The sequence below is a fragment of the Mytilus edulis genome, chromosome 6, assembly GCF_963676685.1.
Source record: "Mytilus edulis chromosome 6, xbMytEdul2.2, whole genome shotgun sequence".
Taxonomy (NCBI): domain Eukaryota; kingdom Metazoa; phylum Mollusca; class Bivalvia; order Mytilida; family Mytilidae; genus Mytilus; species Mytilus edulis.
Genome location: NC_092349.1, coordinates 30,584,775 through 30,601,996, shown reverse-complemented (window position 1 = coordinate 30,601,996; position 17,222 = coordinate 30,584,775). Strand labels below are relative to the sequence as shown.

General features: G+C 32.9%; 1 protein-coding gene across 2 annotated transcripts in view; it reads left to right on the top strand.

Moving 5' to 3' along the window:
• The window catches only part of LOC139527484 (uncharacterized), an 87,322-nt gene that overhangs the window by 57,465 nt on the left and 12,635 nt on the right, over positions 1–17,222 (top strand). For both annotated transcript variants that reach the window (XM_071322967.1, XM_071322966.1), the window contains one exon: positions 13,124–13,265. In XM_071322967.1, the coding sequence (XP_071179068.1) occupies positions 13,124–13,265 (142 nt within the window). The remainder of the gene's footprint in view (positions 1–13,123; positions 13,266–17,222) is intronic.

Here is a 17,222-nt window from a genome sequence, read left to right as displayed (position 1 = left end):
AGTTAAAGGGTTTTTATGGATAATTATCATTGTTAAAATAGTATTAACAGACATATAGAAGTAGTATTAGTTGAACTAGAAAGAAAAAGACGCATTATTTCAATGTGGTATTTATTTACTGTACATACTGTAAATAACTGTTAGTTGGATTAAAGATATTCAAGGACTCCGTGTTATAGTGCCTAACAAGATTTTGTGAGGTAGAAGAAATTGACTTTAAAACGATCGTATTGACTTTTGATGTCCGGAAATGGGCAGATCGGACATATTTTGACTTTATTTTCTTACTTCTTAAGTTTGAGATTAATTGTAATTAACATATTATAATGAGACTGAAAAATGCTTTTTTTTTGTTATGATAAATGATGATTTACCTGCCGTAGTCGTGCGCAAAATATATTTCGGCATTTCTCTAAAGAAAATGACTTGTAAAATTGATCGAAACGTTTTATTTGTAAACTTTCTCTTTTATCTCCACAATAGGCTTTTAAAGAATCATCTTTCAACTCTATATTCCGAAAATTTTGTGAAAATAGAAGAAGTGGCAATTCTTACCTTTCATACCTTAACTTTCATTGATAAAACATAATATTGACTCGTCCAGTGTCCAGTTTGAAGGTCATTTTACTTACTGTACACATTTATGCATGTTCTAATTTATCAATAGTCATGTATGAAAAGCACAAAACGAGTTTGAAGGTAAACTAATAGCAAGTTAATCCAATCAAATTGCCTACGATTCAATAACAATGACCAGTCCACACCATAAAAATGTATATGGGTGAATTGGGTAAGGAGAAAATGTCAGATATTTTAAGTTCATTATTTTGCAATAAAGAATGAAAATTTGTTAACAAATAGATTTGCTATAGTTCCATAAACATGTCGTCCTGTTTTTGGATCGTTCATTGGCGTATTAAAGGCTGTAGAAAGTTTGGCCTTCAAAAGGCAACATAATCATTGACTTTATACAGAAAGTTCGCCTTTTTAAAACATTAAATGTTTCATAAATAAAACGCGACAACAAAGTAGAATTATTTCTTGAAACACTGCAAAAAAAACATTCTGATTGATGCAGTGGTATTGTCATAAATTGCGCTTGAGTGGACAGTGGTACAGCAAACGTCGAATTCCCTCACACAATGTTATCACACACTATAGTCTGATTTCGCCACATTATATGGGAGTTACAGAAAAGGAAATTTATAAAGAACACGGAATAGAAGTAACCACAGAAGAGATGGCAGTCGTATATTTGAAAGGACTCTGTACAAGGTACAATAAATTGTAAGCTAAAGAATTAGAAAAACATGGAGATATAATAGCTCAATGGATTCAAGATGAAAGTTTTTCAACACAAGTAAGGCACGTTTTATCAGCAGAGAGACGATTAAAGGATTTTGCAGCAAAACTTGAATATAGTATGAAAGAAATTTCACATATATTAGAGGAGAAAGAAGATAAAGAAGCTGACATTGTAAAATTTACAAGGACAAGTGAACTATATTTTAAATTGCTTAACAGTGTAACACAGCGCTTAGACGAATTAAAAATATTCGAGGAAAAAAATCAGGTTATCATTACAGATATTAAGAAAACATAATCGACCTCAGACCACAAGATGGAACATTTATTACAACAACAGACACAAATGCAAGAACAGATATTACAGTTTCAACAGTTACAACTACAAGAATTCAGAGGAAAAGTCAACCTTCAACATCAAGAGCAGTTAAACTTCCCAAATTATATCTAGTTTCGTACAATGAAGAGAAGTTGAAATAGACAGAATTTTGGGATACATTTGAAGCAGCGTGTACACAAATCAAAGCTTGACAAAAATTGAGAAATTAAATTACTTAAAAAGCAAACTTTTGGAACAGCTAATTCTGCTATATCTGGCTCAACGCTCTCCCATGAAAATTACGCTGTAGCAGTTTCAATACTAAAGGAAACATTTGGAAATGTTTAATCTGTTGTCAACATGCACTATGCAGATTTAAAAAACCTTCAGTCAGCTTCAAATCAAACTACACATCTACGTAGACTTTATGTTGACTTTGAACGACACTTATGTTGGTTTCATGCAATGCATCAAGAAGTAACCCAAGATGTATTCATCTCGATGATAACGTCTAAGCTACCAAAGGATGTCTTTATTCAACTTGAAATATGAAAAATCTACCAAATATGCTGAAAAAATGTCACTTTTCAGATGTTTTTTTTTTTTTATCAAAAATGAAAGTGGCCGCATCCGTGTTCATTCTCAACCTATATGTATGTTATGTATTATTATAAAATACAACTTACATTTCAATATTAAGGATGAACACGAATGCGGCCACTATCGTTTTACACAAAAACCGTCTAAAATTTAATTAAAATGTTAGAATTGTGAAGTTTTCAGTAATTTAGTATGACTTAAGGGTGCTAGTTCCAGATACATGTGCATTGTATTGTCAAAAACAGCCCATATTTATGTAGCAGAAGCATTTTACTGTCCAATAAATAACTAAAAATTTACATTTTAACAATTTTGTAAAACTGCTATATTTTGGGGCCAAAAAGGGGTCTTACTGGATCTACTCGTTTGTGAAATAGCTTCAAATGAAGATCAGAGAACTTACCAGAGAATTACTTTGTTGTCCCTCTGAAATATAGTTTTAATGCAGAAAGCTCAAACAACTGTGTCAAATGTAGAAATTATGAAACAGAAGTAGTAAGACTATTAATGGACTCCGGATCTCAGCGGACATATATAACAGAAAATATGGTAAAGAAATTAAATTTGAAGAAGAAAGCTACAGAGGAAATAACGCTTGTAACATTTGGTGCAGATAAGCCAAAAACATTAAGAACACAAAAGGTATCATTAAAGATCCGACTAAAAGATGGAGTTTGTATGCTTATTGATGCTAGTGTTGTTCCTAAGATAACAGGATCAATACAAAGAAGACCTTTACAAATGAATCTATGCATGTGAAAATGTAAAATACTTATGTAACAATCTTCAACTTGTAGACACACTGCCCAGTTGCCTAGAAAGTTCAACAGTAGAGATTCTTATCGGAAATGATTATTATTTGGATATCGTATTGCCACAGAAAATAGAAATCCAACAAGAGCTTTAACTACTTGGCTCTAAGTTAGGATGTATCCTTACAGGAAGGTCACAATTAGTTAATGAAGCAAGAGAGAACAAAATGACAATGACAGTAAATGGCTTATTATCTATAACAGAATGTTGTCTCAACTCTATAATTGACACTTGCTACAAATCAAGCCTTCCAATGAAGAATTCTGGAACTTGGAAACTATTGGGATACAAGATTGTCCATATACATCAGACGATAATACTTTGAGTACCTTTGTCACCTCAATCAAAATGGAAAATAGAAGATATCAAGTAGCCTGACCATGGTAAGAAAAATTACCAGAACTTCTTAAAAATAGGGGACTTGCATACGGAAGACTAAAATCACTTTTTCAGAAGATAAAGATCAATCCTGACCTTTTAAACAAGTATGAGATTACTCAAGACCATTGCAAAAAGGGCATCAAACCAATGAATTAAGGAAACCGGAATCAAACATAACATACCACATCATGATGTAGTTGACCCAACCAAACCTACAACTAAAGTTAGGTAAGTTTATGATGCGTCTGCCAAATCAAAACAAGAGAATAAAAGTTTGAATGATTGCCTGCACAGAGGACCTGTAATGTTACAAGATTTATGTGGACTCTTGTTGCGTTTTCAAATGAACAAAATTCCAGTAGTAGCTGATATTGAAAAGGCATTTCTCCAAATTGAATTACAAAAAAAATGACAGAGATGCAACTAGAATGTTTTGGCGAACAAACATTAATCATCCAACAGTAGAAAACAATGTACAAGTTTACAGATTAAGCAGAGTGCCATTTGGAGTTATATCAAGTCCGATCCTACTTGCAGAAACTTTGGACTATCATCTTAACACATATAAATATGCAACAGCAGCAAATATTAGAGAAAATATTTTTGTGGATAATGTAATTACTGGAGTAGACTCGACAGAGAATACAATTACATTATATAAAGAGTCAAAACAAATATTCAGTGATGCATCAATAAACATAAAAGAATGGGCATCAAATTCACAGAATTTTTTAAAAATACATTCCAAAGGAAGATCAGGCGAATAGAACAAAATGAAAGGTTCTTGGATAAACCTAGACAATAAAAGGTGATACATTAACTGTGAACAGTGCAAGAAATGATAACATGTTTCCAATCACCAAAAGAGAAATATTACAGAAAGTGGCTTCTGTGTTTGATCCACTTGGATTTTTTACACCTGTAACTTTAAGAACCAAGATTTTCCTCCAAATGTTGTGGAACAAGAAAATGGAATGGGATAAACAACTGTCAGAGGAAGATATTCAGCAATGGAAAGAAATACCTTTTGATTTAGATGCATTTCAGGACTATCATATTCCTAGAGCTATTGGGCTACCATGTACACTTACGTTTAGAATACTATGCTTTTGCGATGCTTTAACCAAAGCCTATGCTTCTGCTCTTTATCTACAACAACTGACAGAAAACAAATTATGTAAAATTAATTTACTGTTTTTCGGGTAGACTTTATATACATAAATTAAGTGGTACGAGAAAAGCAAAATGAGTATGTTAAACTTGATGTATGCCTTTTTGTGATTCTTCGTTACATTTGTTGTTTTTATAGTGATATTAAGATGATAACACAGTATTGACTGCTGTACCCCTATTTTTGACATTTTTACTCTTTGAGTATGTTTGTTTTGTTCATACATCGTTGACAATGTAATGGAATTTGATGCGACTGTCATACAAGTGAGAGGTTTAGCTAGCTATAAAACCAGGTTCAATCCACCATTTTCTACATTAGAAAATGCCTGTACCAAGTCAGGAATATGACAGTTGTTATCCATTCGTTTGATGTGTTTGGACTTTTGATTTTGCCTTTTGATTTTGGACTTTCCTTTTTGAATTTTCCTCGGAGTTCGGTATTTTTGTGTTTTTACTGGTTTTTTTCAAGACACGCTTGGTACCAAATATGAAAATAACTTTACCTCGACTTGATTATTAGCAGTTGCCATTGGTGTCCGTTGCATTGACTTTGTTCAGAAGCAATTAAAACTTTCTATCTGTGAGACGATTTTGTGGACAATTTCTCAATGTGTTTTACACTGGATAGGAACGAAAAAAAACCTAGCAACATTTGATTATAGAATAAAGGGGTTTAGACAGCAACAAGACATTCAATTTCAGTAAGTCTTTACGAAGGAAAATCCATCTAAACTGCATGCAGGGGGCACAACAGTATCACTGTTAAAGAAAACAGCCAATGGTGGCATGGTCCCTCTTGGTTAACATAACACAGAAATGAGTGGCCTAAATTGGATCCTCACAATATAAGTGTTGACAATTAAAATTCGATTGAATCAGAATACAAGGTATCTAAAGTATTACATGAAGCAAAATTGCTTGCTGGAGAGAATATTACTTTCAAAGAAAAACAAAGATACCTAACTTTTAATTAAACGCATGCACAGAAAATGCTTTTATATTGGTGTCTCACAAACTTTATCAGCTATGCGTCAAACGTATTGGATTCCACAAAGACGTTCAGAAGTAAAGAGAGTTTTGAGAATATGTTCAATCTGCAAACGGTGTGAAGGTGGACCATATAAAATGCCATTGATGCCTCCACTACCAAAGAAACGAGTAAACGAGATAGCCCCATTAAAATATACAGGAGTAGACTAGTTTGAACAATTATGTGTGAAATCCGACACTGGAAGTAAAAAAGTATGGGTTTACTTACATAGATGTCTAGTAGTTAGAGCCATACATACAGCAGAGGAATTCTTATTAGGCTTTCGAAGGTTCATTGCTCGTTGGGGGAACCCAAAACAAATAGTTTCATATAACGGATCCCAGTTCAAGTTAGCTAGCAATACCTTAGAAGAAGCATGGAATGGTGTAATAGTCGATTCAGATGTGCAAACATACATAACAAATGAAAGAATTTAGTGGCAATTCATTGTGGAGTTAGCACCTTGGATGGGTGGTTTTTATGAAAGATTGATTGGTATTGTAAAACGATGTTTACGGACAACAATTGGAAAATTATGTCAACAAATGAACAATTTAGAACTATCTTAGCTGAATCTGAAGCAGTGGTGAATTCTATACCACTTGTATATACATTGAAGCTGACATAAATTCACATATTATTCTTACACCAGCACACTTTCTAACTCTAAACCCCAAAACAGGATTTCCAGATCATAACAAAGAAGATTCTACAGAACCAGAATATTTACTGCAAATCCGTAGTGCTAAAAAAATGCTATTGACAGGGAAGAAAGGACAGAAACATCTAACTATGTTTTGGAAAACATGGAGGGATGAGTATCTTCTTAGTCTACGTGAAAGGACTGCCAACAAACTAAGGAGTGGAAGAGTTCAGTGCACAACTCCAGCTAAGGTTGGTGACATAGTGTTAATAAACAAAAACCTTCCACGAGGAAGTTGAAATATTGGCCGTATATGCAAAGCAGTAGTTAGTCGAGATGGTCAAATAAGGTCTGGAAAGGTTATGCTACCTAATAAAAAGACACTCAACAGAGATCTGAATATGCTATATCCTATAGAATGTGAAGAGTTAAATGAGGGCTTAACAAACTCAGAGACGGGAAATTATACTGAGTTGATAAATGATAAAACTAGTACTACAAGAGAGAGATCACAAAAACAAGCAGCCCGAACGGCAATGAAGAAGATATAAGAACAGTTGGAATCGTGATAAACTTTCTTTAGCCTCTGGAAATTTGCGAAAGTAGGCAATTATAAAGACATTGACTTTTATTTGACACTGTTCATGTGATATTACATTGTTATTTTAATTATAGTAAATGAATCATGCTAGAATGTTCGAGATAAATAGTCAAAGTAATTGTGTATATTTCATGTATTTATGTTTAAGAAAGTGTTGGCAATTTCCGGAATTTACCCGATTACTAAAAATATAAATTATTTATCATTTCTTTAGTTAATTATAGTTTGTTCTAGATTAAGAATGTTCTTATGATTTTAGTATATAAGTTAAAGGGTTTTTATGTATAATCATCAATGTAAAAATAGTAGTAAAAGAAATATAGAAGTATTATCAGTTGAATATATTGAACTAAAAAGACAAAGACGGATTATTCCAATGTGGTATTTATTAACTGTACATACTATAAATAACTGTTAGTTATTGGATTAAAGATAATGAAAATGGGGAATGTGTCAAAGAGACAACAACACAACTAATCATAGAGCAGGCAACAGCCAAAGGCCAACAATGTGTCTTCAATGCAGCGAGAAACTCCCGCACCTAGAGGCGTCTTTCAGCTGACCCCTAAACAAATATGTATACTAGGTCAGTGATAATGGACGTCATACTCTCTGAATTATACACAAGAAACTAAAATTAAAAATCATCCAAGACTAGCTTCTGACTTTGGACAGGTGCAAAAATGTGGCGGGGGTTAGGCCTTTTTTTTTTTTTTTTTTAGATCTAAACCCTCCCCTATACTTCTAGCTAATATAGAAAAAAAACGCCCAACAATACGCAAAGTTCAACTCAGTTTAAGAGAAGTCCGAGACCGATGTCAGAGAAGGTAACAATAGAAACTAAACAAAATGACAATAATACATAAATTAACTAAGGACTACTAGCAGTTACTGACATACCACCTCAAGACCTCAATTAAACTGATTGAAAGATTATGTTTTCATCATATGAATATGAAGTACAATCAATCTCGTGAGTGGTTTAGCTTTATACCATTATAAAATAAATGAGAAGAACGTAACCCGTGTCATGCCAACAACTGGTTTTTAAATAAAAATGTTGCCTTTGATAACTATTTACACCACCGGGTTGATGCCACTGCTAGTGGACTTTTCGTTTCCGAGGGTGTCACCAGCCTAGAAGTCAATACTTTGGTGTAGACATGAATATCAATAGTGTGGTCATTTTTATAAATTTCCTGTTTACAAAACTTTGAGTTTATTTTGAGTGGATTTTCTTATCCCAGGCATAGATTACCTTAGCCGTATTTGGCACAATTTTTCGGAATTTTGGATCCGTAATGCTCTTCAACTTTGTACTTGTTTGGCTTTATAAATATTTTGATATGAGCGTCACTGATGAGTCTTATGTAGACGAAACGCTCGTCTGGCGTACTAATTTATAATCCTGGTACCTTTGATAACTATTGAAGACGAAATAAATCTATGTTTGTAAGGTGTGTTGTGTAGCTTCGGAAGACACTATATCTAACTATGAAATACAAATGGAGTATATCTTATCATTTATAAAATTGTTGATCACAACTTAAATGATATTGAATATTTGCACCGTGTATGTTTACAAGGACGAGTCTGGACTATATACAATTCAAAGTGTATTCTCAGGTGAGAAATACACTGATAAAACATATGCTAATGTCTTACCTTGTCAAACAGCTGCTGCGGCATCTATTCATGTTTATCTATAACTGACTAACGAGTAAATGAAACTAACTTTTCACCAGGATGAATATCGAAATGAAAAGAATGATTCTAGCATTACATGCATTACAAATCAATCAAATCATACATATACAAGATTGTTTTGTAAATAAATGACAAACATCCCTGAATGGAAGCCGTCCTTCTGCCCGTCGTGCAATCTTGTGAACAGGGACATATCTTTTGTGGTTGGTTGTAACTTGCAGTAATTTAAAATAGATAGAGAATGCCGAAACTCTTCATTCATCTCTTTCTATCTCAACAGTAGACAAGAAAAAATTAATAATGTAATTGTAACAATAATCGAAAATCAGCTGAAGGTCGTTCCACTAAAGTCACGTTTTAGTAGGAAAAAAATCCCTTTTGGTTTAAAATTATACTATAACACAACCGTCAAATTGCGGGCATATACAGCTTGTAAACTGTTGTAGGATGAATTTTTGTAAAAGATATTATGTCTGGAGAAAATCAAAAGAGCTCTCCCTTTTTCCAAAGTCCGTTATTTGTTTCCTTTTTGTTAAATTCTTTTATTTTCGTGTTTCTGGCCTTAAACCACAATTTTTCTTCCCCTTTACTACAATACATTTTTTGGTAAAAGACAAATTAAATTAAAAATAAATAAAACTGCTGATAGACCACAATTATTCTAATGAAATATGCATCTAGGACAATCCATCAGTGTTTTTTCCATTTGAGAGCAATATTAACATGCCAATGGTAGGATTTTAATCTTGTATAATGACTAAGGCTTATTTGAGGGGTGGTTGGAGGGACCCTGATCCTGAAATCCCAGGCTTGAAAACATAAAATATCGAGGTGGGTATTTTAACGAAATTCATATCCCGAAATCCTGAAATTCAACAAAAATATTCCCGGATCCCGTATGGATCAATTCCGAAATCTCAAGGTTAAAAACACTCGATCCCGACGTCCCTGAAAAGTCCTGCCTCTCTCCTATCTCTACCATACTTTAATTTTGGCCAAATCACTTTTTCACTTTCAACAATAAATTTTTATACCCAATTTATGGGCATTATGTTTTATGGTCTGTGCGTCCGTTCGTTCGTTCGTCCATCCGTCTGTCCCGCTTCAGGGTAAAGTTTTTGTCGAGGTAGTTTTTGATGAAGTTTAAGTTTAACCAACTCGAAACTCAGTAAATATTTTCCTATGATATGAGCTTCATAATTTTAATGTCAAAATAGAGATTTTACCCTATTTCACGGTCCACTGAACATAGAAAATAATAGTGACGATGTAGCATCCGTAATACTGTGGACACATTCTTGTTTCTACATGTTTTACTTATTTCAATATATATGCAACTGGTTTTACCCGTAGGATGGTAATTTTTTCAAAGAAAACAGTAGACAGAATACAGAGAGTCTATATTAATAGTAGTATAATCGTAGTTTACATGTGGATAAACGCGAAAAATAATTGTCTTTAAGAAGGTTAATAGTTGTGGTTCTTGCGATCTATGGAGAACGCTCTGGTTAGCTCATTTATTTTTCATTTTTATATACTATCATACGATTGGTTGTTCTTGTGCATGTTCAAAACCGGAAGTCTTATCTAGGAATAAAAGTCAGTCTGATGACGGCAACAATATCCGGACACCTTTTTTTTTTTTTTTCCAAAACTAACTGAATCTGAATAATCATAAGAATGATGACAAATGCGACTATGCATGTTACATATAGAACACAGAGGCATGATGATTAATTTAGTGTGGAAGCGACACACAAAATGAGGCTTTCTCGTTTAATAGTATAGATTATCGTGTCAGATGATATTAAATTGTACACTGTCAATTAATTTCCCAAAAAAATGATTTTTATCAAAATTTGCTAAGCATATTAATTCGTTACCTCCTGATAACAAGATTATACTTCCGTTTTCATTTGACCTGACTTCACTCTAATTTCCAAAAATTAAAATTATAAATAGTGCTTTTTATGTTCATGATTATTTTCAAATGCGTAATTTAAACTTATACCATGTTCAAGAAGTTTCCGTGACATATACAGACATCATATATGTTTTTCGTTTATTGTTTGGCAAACTTTGTTCTTATATTGTGCCGTTACACCACTGTCCCAGGTTAAAGGGAGAATTGGGCACCAACAAACAAGTATACCCCCGCCACATTATGTATGTGCCGGTTCAAGTCAGCAGTTATTCAGTGGTTGTCGTGTGTTTCTGTTTTTCATATTTGTTTTTCATTAATTTATACACAAATTAGGCCATAAGGTTTTTTAAATGTTTTTCGTTTGTCATTTCAGGCCTGTTATAGCAGACTTTGCTGTAAGCACTTTGCTCATTGTTGAAGGCTGTTCTGTGGCCTATAGTTTTAATTTCTGTGTCATTTGGTTTTTTAGAAGAGTTGTCTCATTGGCAACCATGTCTCATTTTCTTTTAATATCGAAAAAACTTAATAAGGAAATATAGAACGAATCTGAGAGGATCTCTGGAGTTGTTAACTAAAATGTTCTACATCATTGTAGTTTGTGGAATTTTTGGGCATACTAGTATTTATATTCTGTGTAGATCCCTACTTAAGAAAAATAATAGGATCGGACATTCAGATATTTTAACACTTGTGCTGATATTTCTATTGTATAATATTTCTGAATAAACTCATCAGAGATACCAGTATTGAAATTCGGTATAGTAAAGGCAACAGTAGTATACCGCTGTTCAAAACTTATTTAGCCTAATGTATTAAAATGAAGATGGTGAATGTATAAATGAACAAGTTGGAGGTTTAGCTAGCAATAAAACCAGGTTTAATCCACCACTGTCTACATGAGATAATATCCGTATCAAGTCAGGAATATGACAGTTTTTATCTATTCGTTTGATATGTTTGAGAGTTTGAATTTGCCATTTGATAATAGACTTCCGTTTTGAATTTACCGTAGAGTTCGGAGCTTTTGTTATTTTACATTTTGGAATTTAATTACATAACTTACACATCTCTGTCAAGAATATGCGTATAATATTGACTACACAACGATGCTTAACAATCATTATTATCTGCCCCAGTCACACTGTCACGTTTTATTCCGTTTTAAAATGCTACGTTTTAACTACGTTTTCAATAAAAATGTCCAGTTATTTTAAAAGCTAGGTTTTACTAGGTTTGTGCTACGTTCTTATCACGTTTTGCTACGTAATAGTCCGTGTAGACTCAAGTTTCTACCACGCATTGATACGTTTCGCCACTAGGCTTTGATACGTGTTTACTAGGTTTCTACTTCGTTTCAGTTTTCGCTACATTTGTTGTTGTATTTTCAAAACATACGGGGCAGATCCCGTTTTGAACAAATGATCACTACGTTTCGATACACTTCGTAACGTATATTCCCGTTTCGCTACGCTTTCAAAACGTAGTAAAACGTAGCTCTTGAAATGTGACAGTGTGACTGGGGCTATATAGCCAACGTCCTTAAAAAAAATTAAATTTTAATAAAAAATATGAATAATTCCTGAAATATTTTCTGGAATAAAATCGGCGCATATGGTATGAGTTTTGCTCGTTGTTGAAGGTTGTGCGGTCACCTATAGTTGCTTATACCAACGTTATTTATACAGTCGAGTTGCCTCATAAGCAATCATTCCACATCTTATTTCTAAACAAAGATTTAAATAACTCCAAAAATTATATGCAAATATATTTTGACGCAGGGAAAAAAACCTGTAAAAGATGTCTGGCAAGAGTTAGTTTGGCAACAGACGTAACAAAAGTCCCTGTCATGAAATTAAAGGGAACTAGGAGCATGATCCATGGTAGATTTTGAGCTGATTGAGGCCCTTGTTTGCCCGATCTATTGATCATATGTTCACACTATACGTTGTTTGCGATGGTGCAACACATATACTCAGTTGATCTTTTATGTTTCAGAGTAAGTCGGGGGGGGGGGTGGCATGTATTCAAACTTGAGATGTTTAGTTTTATTTTGTGACCGTTCGAGCACTGTATTTGTCAGGATGCAGCTCCATTTTCTAAAGGTTTTCCCATTTCGCCAGTTTGCCTAGTTCTTCTAAAAAGTAAAATCACAAAAATACTACACTCCGAGGAAAACTCAAAACAGAAAGTCCGTTATCAAATTGCAAAATCAAACGAATGGACAACAACTGTCATATTCCTGTCTTGGTACAGAAAGTTTAAAGCAATAGTTGTCCTTGTCATAAAGAAGACAGTATCATTTGCAAATAGCTTCCATTAAGATTGACTTTGAGGTGTATCATTTATGTAAAAAAAAAAATTGATTAGGACCTTAAACGAATCTTAGTGGCACAGCAGATTATATTTTACTCTGTCAAGTGTTTTGCTTCCGACCGCTTCTACCTTTGTTCTATCTGGTAAGAATAATTTTTTAACCAACTATTTGTTTCATTTCTGTGGGACAATTTTTGTAATGCTTTGATCTTCCCTTATGATATCTACATTTACTTATCTGTATTAAATAACGATTCGTTCTGTATTTAATTAGAAAAGAAAGTCTTTTATCATAGTATTTTTCATTTTTATAGATACAGGAAAACAATCTAAAAAGGAAACAATCATTGAAAGAGAAAGAGAAAAACAAACTTGCAAAAACTGTAGACGGTAAAGAGACAGACTACTTACGAACAATAAAGAGATTAAAAGATCCAATACCATTGAGCATAAGAGGTATATCATACTCAGTTAGACAGGGGAGGTAGAATAATTAATAAAGCTTGTATTACAGAGGAACATTTTTCCAGATTGAAATTATATTGTTTACTCTTTTTTATTATTTTATCAATATCTAAAAGATCATTCATTCATCTGGTGGTTGTATAAAAATAAATGATATGATTCCTTAACTGCTGGTGAGTTTGAAATATTCTTCATCTGGTTGACTTGAGATCAAATGTTTTTGAAATAAAAAAAAACAAAACATAAACCAACAGCACATTAACATTTCATTTTCCGAGGGTGGCGCCACCTCAGTATGTGTCGCACTTTCAAATGATGCAGAAGGCGAGATATAAAAATACACTTGTAATGGGAAGGAGGTTAATAAACTCATAAAGTTTTAACCATTGAATCTGATATTTTTGACACTTGCATTTTCATAATTAAAATGTGATTCGTTTGGAGCTTGTGTAGTATTTAAAATTTGACGATAAGTGTATAAATATCTTATTGTTTAGATTAGGTGGTAATGTTTTTTATAATGATTTATGAAAATATATTCAGTCAAAATTAAACTTTTATTTTTCAATAATCTGCGAAAAATGTACTCTATATAATGTGATATCATTAGTAAACGTAAAATATTTTCGTGACGTTACAATTCATTTAAAAGCAAGAACATTTGACGAGTTATAAAGAACTGAGTTAACATGAACCACACATTAAATGTGAAAAGTTTACCAAATTCTTGAAAATATAATTTGAATTTTTAAAGATTGATTATTAATTGCCTCATCTATTCTATATAAAAGGACAAGGGAAATGTTTACATCAATAAGTGTCTGCTTTTATCCAACGGTCGGTCTTTTATCTTTTTATCGGTTTATTTTTATTTCAAATCTTGTTCTCTAAAATATACACACGGAAAAAAGTATTGCAACACCAAATTGAAATTGAAATTAAAAACACTTTTTTTTATATTTTTGTGATATAATTTGGTAAAATAGAACTACGTAAACATTATTTAAGTATCACCTGAGTTTAATCAATAAATATCGACTCAATAAGTTTTTAACTGCACATGCAGCTCCTGTTCCCGTAAACATCAAACAAGATGTGTTTATCCTCATTGTTTTCAACACTTTTAATAACCAAGTTAATAAAGTTATGTGTATGACACCTTGTAAAGGGTCCTTGACAACTCTAAACTGCAGCAAGATGGCAGATTTTCAGAATTAGAGAAGCAGGGATGTCGCTTTAACAACTGCACGTATTGTTGGTCATCACCATTCCACTATAAGTCGTTTTGAGAATAAAATTCAGGCAATAAACGATGTTAAAGACCTTCCGAGATAACAAATATCCCTATACCATTTGCTAGGGAAAATCAAGCATAATGAAGGTTGGTCAGAAGGAAACTCATTGCATACAATATAATCATAAAAAGAGAGTGGTGGGCATACAGGAGCCTTTTAACAAGAACTGTTCGAGATCGACTCATTGCTACTGGTTATCGTGCGATGAGGCCATTTCGGAAACCTTTGCTTACGAACAGACACACAGTTTTCCGTATTCAATGTAGTGCAGAGCTCGCTAAAGTTGGAAACTAGCATCGTGGAGGAAGATCCATTGTTACAATGGAATTCGGATAATCTTCTTTGGCCCGATCGTAGCCCGGATTTGAACCATATCGAGCATATACGGGATACTATTGGGCGGAAAGTGCGCGAAAGGATACCCCTGTTCAAACACTTCATTAAATAAACAGTGCCCTTCATCAGAAATGGTTGCTGCTACCTTAGCAACAAATTAGTCGATTTTAGGCAGTAATCAGAAGACGTTTAGATGCGGTTATCCGTTTGAATGGAGGCTGCGCACAAAGTACTAATTCTTTGGCGTATAACGATCAACCATGATGTGAACAGTCATCTGAAAATTTTAAAATGTCTGACATTGTAAAGTTCGACTACAGTAAAAGTTGTAAAATGCATTTTTTTGTACAAAAAAACACTTCATTTTGTTATTAAAACTGGCCACCATGCCTATCAATAAAATTAGGGGTAAAACGCCTTGTCTATAAAGTGGAAAAACCGGAATTGCTAGTAAAAATCTGACAGGTGAAGAAATGCTCCAAGTGTCATAAATCACCAAACTTTGATTTCCACCAAAATTATCAGATGACTCCTGAAGAGTTATTTATCTGAAACGATCATGTTTGGCTAAATTTTCTGTTTTTATCTCAAAAACTGAAATAGGCTAGTAGACACTAAAAATGGCAAAAATGATCAGCAATACAATCTAAATGTCTATTTGACTAAAACCATTGGATGACACACGTTAGGAGCATATGTGCTAAATAACTATTTGAATATAAGTACTCCTGTCGCATGCATTTTGTCCTATTTAAGTAATTCTTGACACTTAATTAGATATATAGATACTGTAAACATCAAACATTATCAAAAATACTGGATCTGCCAAACGACATAAACCATAGGAAGTGTGTCTTAAAAAGACACAAATTGATTGAAAGATTTTTTATACTACTGAACAAATTTTAACCTCATTTGTGAGATTGAAAATTCGGGTGTAAAAAAAAAAATAATGAATGTCATCCTTGCTAACCAATAAAGGCATATAATAGAATATGAGCGTGAAAGGCAAGTTTTGTCTATAATCAACTTTGCAAATATCAAATTGAATACATTGAATCAACAATACAGACATATTTATTTTATCATCCACAAGAGATTTCATCATTTCAATGGTGGTACAAAACACTCAAAGTATGAGTAATGTAGGCAGAAATGGAAATGCAAATTCAAATTAGAAAAAAGAGTTTAAATTAAGAGGAAAAAACAACAAAACCTTGAAGTTTACAAACAAATAAATAAATGAATAAAAAAAAAAAAAAAAAAAAAATAATAGTGAATAAAAAAAATTAAATAAAATATTTATTCCTTGTTCTGCCGAATGTTTATTGTGTATGGTTTTAAATTAAAAGAAAGAACAAAAATATCATAGAAAGTCAACATAATTTCATAACACATCACCGTATTGTGTTTTTTTATATCATTTTTGACATTCCAATGCATTACTTGTGAGTTATTTCGGAACGGAAAATATAAGTAAAATGTCGTCGTTCAATCGATTCTGAATGATACATGTCAAATGTCATAAAGTTGATATATTGCGGAATAGTGGACATAACTTCTGACATTTTATCAACTTGACGTAACTTAATATCAAAACTGTTCTAAGATCGGTCCTGACAATTTCTACGGACAGAGATTGGGATAAAGTTAGGAACGACTTACGGCATGTCTTAGCATGCTCATCGAATCTATCATGATAATATAGCTAGGATGTCCTTACCGCTGTACTTAGTATTTGCGCAAAATGGCTTAAAAGAACATGGTGAATTAAAACGAACGAAAATGAAAATATTGTATCAAACCAATAGTCACAATTCTATATTAGAAAACAAGATCAGTTTTAAACTAAAAGTTTTAAATATCTGTTTTATAATAGTTGTACATTCTAACTCTATGAAACAAAAAATAATACAAAAACAAGTTATATGACGACATGCATAGCAAATTTGTAAGCATTATATCCGAGATTTAAATAATAGTTAGATCAGGTATAAAAAAAAACCTTTTGGTAACAATCGGAACATTTTGCAGTAAACGTTTGAATTATCCATACCAACTTTGTTATACAAACAAAGACAACATAAGCTGTAATGTAGGGGCGGATTGAGACATTTAAAAAGGGGGGCATTCCAGGACAAAAAAGGGGGTGTCCAACTATCTTTCCCCATAAAAATGCATGAATCGTCAAAAAAAAGGGGGGGGGGGGGGGGTCTAACACCGGAACCCTCCCCCTGGATCTCCCATTGTAATGAGCTTTTAACCGACATATAAGAAATTTATAACTATACAACGTTTATAAAAATACAACACATAA